We start from the raw sequence: 9417 nt of genomic DNA, 5'->3' as shown, positions 1-9417 counted from the left end.
GTCGAACTCAGGACCACGACGAGGCAACACTTATCTTGGACGGGGGCCCCCTGACAGACCCGACACATCGGACCGCCAGGTAACTTTACAGCGTCAGTAATAACTTTACAGCACTTGCAACACACATATGTCATTCAAGGGACCGTTCACAAATGACATCAGCTAAAAGTTTGTAAAAAATACCCGACCCTCCCCCCCCCCGATACATATCTTCCCTATGAGGTGCTACAGTACAAGAGAGTAACATACAAATAAAGGAAGGGGGAGAGATAGGGACGATGTATATTTGATCTTTAAAAAAAAAAAAGAAATAACAGACTACATCAGAGCACCTCCCAACCACCCACTAATACAAGACTAAACCAAGGTAGGAAGTGAGGATTACCGAGCAATAGATAGTTCTCACAAGAGTCCACTCCCTGGGCAGAGTTCAGCTCAAGGTCAACGACCTCTACTATAAGTGGGTTGTTGTTGGAGCTTTTCAGTTTCCACTCGCAGTCGACGCCACTGGAATGAAACAAAGGAAAACGTCCGGTGGAAATAAAGAGACAGAGAAACAGAGACAGCGAAATAGAACAGAAACAGAAAAATATATGGAGATAGAGACATAGAATGAGAACACAGAAATAGAAAGGGAGAAACAGGGACAGAGAAATAGAACAGAAACAGAGAAATATATGGCGATACAGACATAGAATGAGAACACAGAAATAGAAAGGGAGAAACAGGGACAGAGAAATAGAACAAAAACAGATAAATATATGGAGATAGAGACGTAGAATGAGAACACAGAAATAGAAAGGGAAAAAAGGAATAGAGAAATAGAATCAAGAAGGAGACATAGAACGAGAACTCAGAAATAGAATGGGGGCATAGAAATAAAGTCAGAACACAGAAATAGAATGGGGGCATAGAAATAATGTCAGAACACAGAAATAGAATGGGGGCATAGAAATAATGTCAGAACACAGAAATAGAATGGGGGCAGAGAAATAAGGTCAGAACACAGAAATAGAATGGGGGCATAGAAATAAAGTCAGAACTCAGAAATAGAATGGGAACAGCGCAGAAATAAAATAGGCGCATTAGGCAATTTTTACCCATTTTTTCGGCTAAACTCCTTTAATATTCATTTAGAAACTTTTTTTAAAGATTGTACAGTAAAATGTTGATCGAAGGCACAAATAACGTTTTAAAATATACTAAATAAATTATCAGTTTTCAAGGACACTCAAGCAGTCATTTTCTCGCTTACTTTACCTCTGCGACTAGGTGACCCTCACCTCCTTCATTTACAAACGATTATCTTGACTTCTAGTCAAGAAAGGAGGGTACTTTAAAAAAAATCAAAACCAAGACAAAGGAAAAAGTGTTAGAATGATACCAATTACTCAGTGATATACCCCAAAATTGACGAGCGCTTGATTCCACCGTGCTGTGACACGTTTGAAGCCCTGAGAACAACACCAAGGTCGAGTCACACTTCAATGATTTCGAGAAAATGAGCAAAAACCTCATTCGTGAAATACTTCAAGTAAGTTCCTGAAGACATAATACTGTTCTGGACTTCACGTTGTTGTTGCGTTTAGGCTACGCATCTTCTAGCAAGAATAACTAGGTGAAGTAACAGAATAGCGCTTTGTCAGTGTTTTTAATAGACAGCCCTTTGTCGCTGCTTTCAAAATATAATTAATATGCAGAATTCTATTTTTAGGAAAATGTGACTTATCCTTGTTGTTGTTGTTGTTGTCAGGTTTTCATTTTTCAGCCTGCTCAACAGTACTGACCTTCTGTACAGTTTGGGGTAGTCCAAAGACGTTAAGAACTGGCTCTCCGTTGTGACATTAACAGTTGCTGCGGCCCCATTACAGCCCGAGGCTGAATAACGAAACATAACGAAAAAAACAAACAAAACAATTAGAGACATCCAACATCCAACTCAGTCACTATTTAATGTCAGTGTTTTTACACTCTTGTGGACACATTTTAGATCACACACACACGCACGCGCATGCGCACACACACATACACACACACATACACACACACACACACACTCACACACACACACTCACACACACTTATACACACACACACACACACACACACACACACATATACACACACACCTGTATATTATATACGTATTGATATATCTATGCATTTATATATGAGGAGTCCACTGAAAAAAACGGGCATAGTCATAATGGGGAATTGTGGCGGTGTCAATTTTAAAAGCTTGTGGACTCATAACTTCATATTTATTTCGTTGGTGGTTTATTTATTGGATGGGAAATCTAACATCAATAATCAAGTAAAAGCTGAACAGAAATAGTTATGAGTCAACAAATTGTTCAAAATTGATACCCTCACGATTTTCATTTTGTCACTATGCCCGTTTTTTCCGTGGACTCCTCATATATCGAAATAAATGTCGAACAACAGAAGTGTAGAATACAAACAAAAAATAACAATTTTTTTAAATTATCAGTACCGTTGACTGTTGTAAATTCCATAGAGACATTGATGGGTGCATCGAAATTTCTGTCCATGGCCACCTCAACATAGAGGCTTCTTCCAGGGTTTATCACCGCATCATCCTTGCCTTGTACATAATTGGTGGGAGAATAGAATGATTGTAGGGTATTCCTTTTGGTCGAATCTGTGAAGAAAAGAGTTAGACTTTGCTTTTAATATATACTTCTCCTACCCCACAAATTGTGTAAATAATAATAATGATGAAAATAATAATAATAATAATAATAATAATAATAATGATAAAAATAATAATACTAATAATAATATTACAATAATAATAATAATAATAATAATAATAATAATAATAATGATAATAATAATGATAAAAATAATAATACTAATAATAATATTACAATAATAATAATAATAATAATGATAATAATAATGATAATAATAATGATAATAATAATAATAATAATAATAAATAGCATTTGTATAGCTCATAATCCCATTCTAATGCAATCCCTATGCGCTTTACACTATAATGATATTATACACAATATATTCTATATTGATATTAAGACATGCTGGATTCACACCCTTGTCAATTTTTGAGCATATGGAGTTTTTGACATATTATATCATCCTAACACTTGCTCATTTGTTTTGCTTTTGATAAACAAAAAATACCCATCTATCATGAAGAGTGGGTTGAGATATTTGCAAATGAAGGAGATAAGGGTCTTCTGGTATCAGAGGTAAAGTTAGCGAGAAAGTGGCAGCCAAAATTAGGTGACTTCCAAAGCTTGAATGTCTTTGGAAACTGCAAATTTATATTTTCAACATATGTGAGGCACGTGGTGGAATCAGGCTCTCGTCAATTTTTGGGCATGTAGAGGTATTGGTATCATCTTAAAGCTTGTTCACTTGTCATTATTTCGAATTAAAAAATATTCATTTGAATTGAATACAAGTCGAGATATTTGCAAAAGAAGGAGATGGGGTCACCTGTTTTCAGAGGTACAATTAGTGAGAAAATGCCCCCCAAAGATTAGTTATTTCTTTAGCTTAAGAATCCTTGGTAACTGAAAATTTACATTTTTGAGTGCCTTTAATCAACGTTTTTCAGAAAAATCCACAAAGAAATGAGATCTGTGAAGGGCATAAAAGGTGTTGAGCCAAAAAAACAAAAATTCAATAAAAATTCACAAACCTGCGGAAAAATGCAAGTTTTTAAAATTTAAATTATTTTGACGAGAGGCTGATTCCACCTTCCTGTCTCACATATGTGTCACGACACGATGAAATCAGGCGCTCGTCAATTTTTGGGCATGAGAATTTATAGGTATTATTTAAAAGCTTATTCATTTGCCTTGCTTTGAACAAAAAAATACCTATCAAGCTTGAATAGAAGTCAAGATGTTTGCAATTGAAGGGGGTGATGTTGTCTGGTTTCTATGGTGAAATAAGTAAGAAAATGGCCGTAAAAATTTGGTGAATTCAATAGTTAGAGAGTCCTTGAAATTTTTCTTGGCTGTACAGGACCGTGAAACACATTAGGCAGGTAGACATACAAATGTAAATTATACATTACTCTCAATAAAATTATATGTGGAAAAAAAATAAAGCTGACTAACGTACATATCACATCAGATTCATCGTTTAAACGCTACACAAATAGGGCAAACAAAATACGTGCACTCTAACAGTGTGTGTCATTTAGTTCTTTAGGCGCGTCTGTGGCACGCTGGAGACCAGAGTTCGATACCCAAGTGGGAAGAATTTTTATTGAGTGTCCATCTCTGCACGGGCTGGCCTTCACAGGCAGGTCGAAGCCCACCTCTTACATTATCTAAAGTGTTTCCATTTCTGGGTGTGTTTTTGTTTCTTTTATGGGGGAGGTGTAAAAATATTTTCATGGGAAAAAAATTTACCTGTGGAAATATATACAGTCATATCTCTGGGATAAAGGAGTGATCTAGGAATCTGGACAGAGATGTTCTTGACAATCACCGCAGCCCTCAACGAGACAGGCTGGATGATCCACCAGCATAGAGCAGTTTCTCTGAAGCATGAAGTAGATACACACAAGCCATCAAGAAAGTATTTCTCTCTCTCTTTCTCTCTCTCTCTCTCTCTCTCTCTCTCTCTCTCTCTCTCTCTCCCCTCTCTCTCTCCCTCTCCCTCTCTCTCTTTCTCTCTCTCTCTCTCTCTCGCTCGCTCTCGGCGGGGGGAGGGGGTGTTAAATTGCGGGTTATTAATCTGCTGTAAAGGTTGTATGTTCTGGATAAATTACTCTGTCGAAAGTGGGGTGTTAGCTGGTGCTCTGATATGATTTGCTCAAGCTTTCGTATCAGACATCTATGGTTCTTATTAATCCTTATTTTTTATGTTGTTTTCTCTCTGGTAACACCTCGTATTTGGATCAATATGTGTCATATGTGTGTGGGGAAAGTTGTAAAACTCTCAATATAAATCAGTTTTGCTCAAATTCAAATTCAAAATACTGAAAAAAGCAAGAATAAATATATATAACGCTGGTACAAATGTTTAAAATGAATCTGATTTTTCTCTGTCCCGAAAATCTTCGAGTTCTAATCTTAGAACAGCTAAACAGCATGGCGACGATAAGGTAGAATTACTGATAATGATGACGAAACGCCCTTAACTTGCAGCAACTCCGTATGTCTACATGTCCCGCTAGGATGCACTGTCAGGGGGATTGGAAACAAAATTGGGTAAAGTTTTACTGTCATTCCCTGAGACAGTTGCACTGCTTTGCGCGGGGTGGGTGGGGGGGGGGGGTCAAAATGCAGCATTATCTTTTGCTGCAAATCACACACATGGCAACTAAAACTGTCGCAAATCAATTATGTTCTAGGAAATTTCAAACCTAACTGCAAAACATCAAAGTGGGATAAAACAAGGGGAATTCCCCTCTATCTGTAACATCAATATTTGCTGTTGTTGCTGTTGTAGTTTTGCTTTGCTTATTTTTATCGTCAGGGGGGCATGCCCTTCTGAACCCCCCCCCCCCCCCCCCCGGTTGGTCCAAAGAGTTGGATTACTATGTAGTCAGGGTTAGTGTGATATAGTTCGAACATAACTCGAGGGTGGTTGGCCGGTGCTCTGGTGTGGTTCACTCCTTCTTTCCTATCAAGCGTCTATCATCGACATCCTTATCTCTCCTCCTTCTTTTTTGTGTATGTTACTCTCTTGTAACACATCAATTTCTTCGGCCCTTATTTGACCTTATCATGTTGAAAGTGCTGTAAAACTCTTACTAAAACGTAACGATCATCACTTGAACTTTAGACGTTCAGCAACCACTCACGACCTATAAAACATCACTTGAACTTGACCTATAGAACATCACTTGAAATCAAGCTGTTCAGCAACAACTCACCCCATGTAATCCTGTGGGAAGAACTGGCGGTCCAGCAGATATGATGGGTTGTTCTCCCCTAGTGCAATTACCTTGTTACAACCTTCAAAACTTGTCCTCTCTTGAAAACAAACAAAGCAAATAAAACGATTAATAATAATAAGTATCATCATCATCATCACCATCATCATCATCGTATAAAGCAGATATTAAAACAGTTAAGACCTGGTAGTATTTCAAAATTGTTTTTATCCAAAGTTCAACGTTTCGCCCTCAACGGGCTTCCTCAGGAATATTCACAACATAAATGACAAAAATCTAGATCTACGAGCATAAATGACAAAAATCTAGATCTACGAGTGCACATGCTGTAAAAACGAAAGTGCGTACATACATAGGCCAGAGAGAGGGGAACACTAAGGCCAGAAGTGGTAGAGAGGGAGAGAGAGAGAGAGAGAGAGAGAGAGAGAGAGAGAGAGAAAGAGAGAGAGAGAGAGAGACAGAGAGAGAGAGAGAGAGAGGGGGGGGGGACAGGTGCGTGGAGGTAAGGAATATAGTAACCATCATCATCATCATCATTGTTTGGAAAGTAGGAGAGAGAGAGTCTTATTTGGTTTTCAGACAAAATAACATAACAATATTTAAAAAGTTTAAAATTTGTTTTACCTCGCACGTAATATGTCAGGCTGAGGCCTGGCCCAACTTGTTCAAGGTCTGAAGTAAACGTGACATGGACCTTGTCTTCCTTGAACATTTGGAAAAAGTGTAGATGGAAAGTGGGACAGACATTGGTGTGCGGCTTTCGGGACAAGCCAGAACCTGAGGAATACAGAACAAGTAAGACTTGGCGAATTAATAATAATGACAATAAAAATGATAATAATAATAATGATAATAATAATTAATGATAATAATATAACAACAACAATAAAATAATAATAGATCATATCCTCTTGTATTCGGAAGGGGGCGGGGGAGCTGAAACTGCCGGACGTTGGCCAGGTGTATTTATCTTTTGGCATTGTCATGATCTTGTGCCTTTGAATAATGAATATTAGGCTCTTTGACTCTATTCCTTCAATCCATATTTTTTTCTTTGTGTTCCCTTCACCTTGAAGCCATCAGACTTCATACTGTAGGCATTTGAGGCATGCTCTTGTGGCCCTATTCTCATGACCTGTCGTCTAAATCGTGAGATTTGTTGTCTCTCAATAAATTCCATCTCCGATCTTACACCCACTCGTCATCTGGCATTTCTTTGTCTGTCTCTTCTCTTGGTGTTTCTTTGTCTGTCTCTTTTCCAGATGTTAAGGAGAGACCTATTTCTGACAGATTGCATTTGTATGGCTGTTATCTTGCTTTGCTATTCATTGTTGAGGGTTGAGGTTTGGCCTGTATAGCATAGAGTTAATAATTAATGAAAACTGCTAAACGTACTTAATTCCCGTTGCTCAAAAAGTAGAAATTTGACGTTACAACAATCTTATGCGAATTTACGGGAACCAGTTAAGATTTAACGCATTGAAGATAATATGTGGGAAGTCAAGATGGTATTGTTATGCATTCTTTCGATGAAAGGGTGTGGTACTGAGTGTCTGCTTGAGAGACAGAGAAAAGAGAGAGAGAGAGAGAGAGAGAGAGAGAGAGAGAGAGAGAGAGAGAGAGACAGACAGAGACAGAGACAGAGACAGAGAGACAGAGAAAAAAAAAGAGAGAGAGAGAGAGAGAGAGAGAGAGAGAGAGAGAGAGAGACAGAGAGAGAGACAGAGAGAGACAGAGAGAGACAGAGAGACAGAGAGAGAGAGAGAATAAAAAAGAGTGGCTGGGGGAGAAGACAGAGCAGTTTCTGCAAAAATCTTCTGCATGTAGATAATAAAAGACATGTCCTCACCTGCCACAGATGTGACATATAACAAGTAGTCTCCCTCACTTCTCTTCAAGGCATTGCACGAGGCACGATCAGGGCCCTCTATCACGATGTGTTTACGAGCATGGAAATACGAGCTGCTGGGCTTCTCATTCTGAATAATCCAGTTACATGTCAAGTTTCTGTGAATGATAAGAAAATGTGTCACGATGTGGTGGAATCAGGCGCTCGTCAATTTCCGGACATATGGGGTTAACGGTAACATCTTAAAGCAAGTTCATTTGTGAAAAAAGTGAAAAAATGTCCATCTATGTTGAAGAGAAGTCGAAATTTTTGCGATTGAAGGAGGTCATGCTCACTTTGTTTCAGAGGTAAAATCAGCGAGAAAATGGCGCCTTTGGTAACTTCCATAGCCTGAGAGTCTTTGGAAAATGCTAATTTACATCTTTTATGCCTTTGATCACCGTTTTTCAGTAAAATCCACACATGAATGTATTTCTAATTTACAATGGAGATTAAAGATATTGAAACAAAAAAAAGAACATTCGGGAAAAAAAATTGCCCCACGTCCATAAAAATGCCCAAACAAAGCTGTATCATGTACACTGCTGGAAGATCTACTTCCTCTATGTCTACCACACAAAATTGTATCATGTGCACTGCTGGAAGATCTACTTCCTCTATGTCTACCAAACAAAGCTGTATCATGTGCACTGCTGGAAGATCTACTTCCTCTATGTCTACCACACAAAAGTGTATCATGTGCACTGCTGGAAGATCTACTTCCTCTATGTCTACCACACAAAATTGTATCATGTGCACTGCTGGAAGATCTACTTCCTCTATGTCTACCACACAAAATTGTATCATGTACACTGCTGTAAGATCTACTTCCTCTATGTCTACCACACAAAATTGTATCATGTACACTGCTGTAAGATCTACTTCCTCTATGTCTACCACACAAAATTGTATCATGTACACTGCTGTAAGATCTACTTCCTCTATGTCTACCACACAAAGCTGTATTATGTAAACTGCTGTAAAATCTACACAGTTTATGCCTACCGCCCAGGCAAAGTTGTATCATGTTTATTGCTGTAAGATCGTCTGTCAAGATGCAAAAGGCCGATTGAAGGGCGCCACTGATAAATCCTACTTCTTTTCTTTCCCTCTGTTGTTTCTATCTATCAGTCTTGCATATTCCATGAATTGTATGATGGCCGTTATTCTGCCCATGTGTTTCTCTTTACCCAAGTAAACAAAGAGAAGATGAGATTTTTCTTGGTCACCACAAACCCAAAATGTGAAAAGATAACATTTTATTGCTTGGTAGCTTTTAGACCATTAATAGTGTCGATGTGCTTCTCTTTACATATCGAATAAGCATCCCCCGTCCTTCCCCGCCCCCCTTTTTTCCATCTCCCTGTTGATTAATTTTGGACCACTTGTCCAACCCCCCCCCCTTTTATTCCTACCCCGCCCCCCTTTAATTCGATACCTTACAGTACCCATACTCTATACCCCCAAATCCTTTGCTGACACACCCCTGGCCTGTAGGTTCCCACGGTCAATTACTTACAGCGGGTACATGTCTGGGTAGTAAGGAGTTGTCAGTTGTTGTGGCTCGCTTGTCGCTATGAGGGTCATGTTCCCACACCCAGGGTCTAAACGGAGGAAAGAAAGG

At 38.6% G+C, this 9417-nt stretch overlaps 1 protein-coding gene across 1 annotated transcript in view; it reads right to left on the bottom strand.

Annotated features, from left to right (window-relative positions):
• Positions 1-9417, bottom strand: part of LOC101851629 — a gene marked incomplete at its 5' end in the record, with an annotated part of 32633 nt that overhangs the window by 13633 nt on the left and 9583 nt on the right. Inside the window, 8 exon segments of the mRNA XM_005092712.3 lie at positions 386-507; positions 1788-1878; positions 2495-2662; positions 4413-4543; positions 5885-5984; positions 6530-6682; positions 7755-7912; positions 9313-9397. Of these exon segments, the coding sequence (XP_005092769.2) occupies positions 386-507; positions 1788-1878; positions 2495-2662; positions 4413-4543; positions 5885-5984; positions 6530-6682; positions 7755-7912; positions 9313-9397 (1008 nt within the window).

The sequence above is a fragment of the Aplysia californica genome, unplaced genomic scaffold (assembly GCF_000002075.1).
Source record: "Aplysia californica isolate F4 #8 unplaced genomic scaffold, AplCal3.0 scaffold00051, whole genome shotgun sequence".
In the NCBI taxonomy this organism is placed as follows: domain Eukaryota; kingdom Metazoa; phylum Mollusca; class Gastropoda; order Aplysiida; family Aplysiidae; genus Aplysia; species Aplysia californica.
Note: the sequence above shows the minus strand (reverse complement) of the source record. Positions and strands in the feature narration are given on the sequence as shown.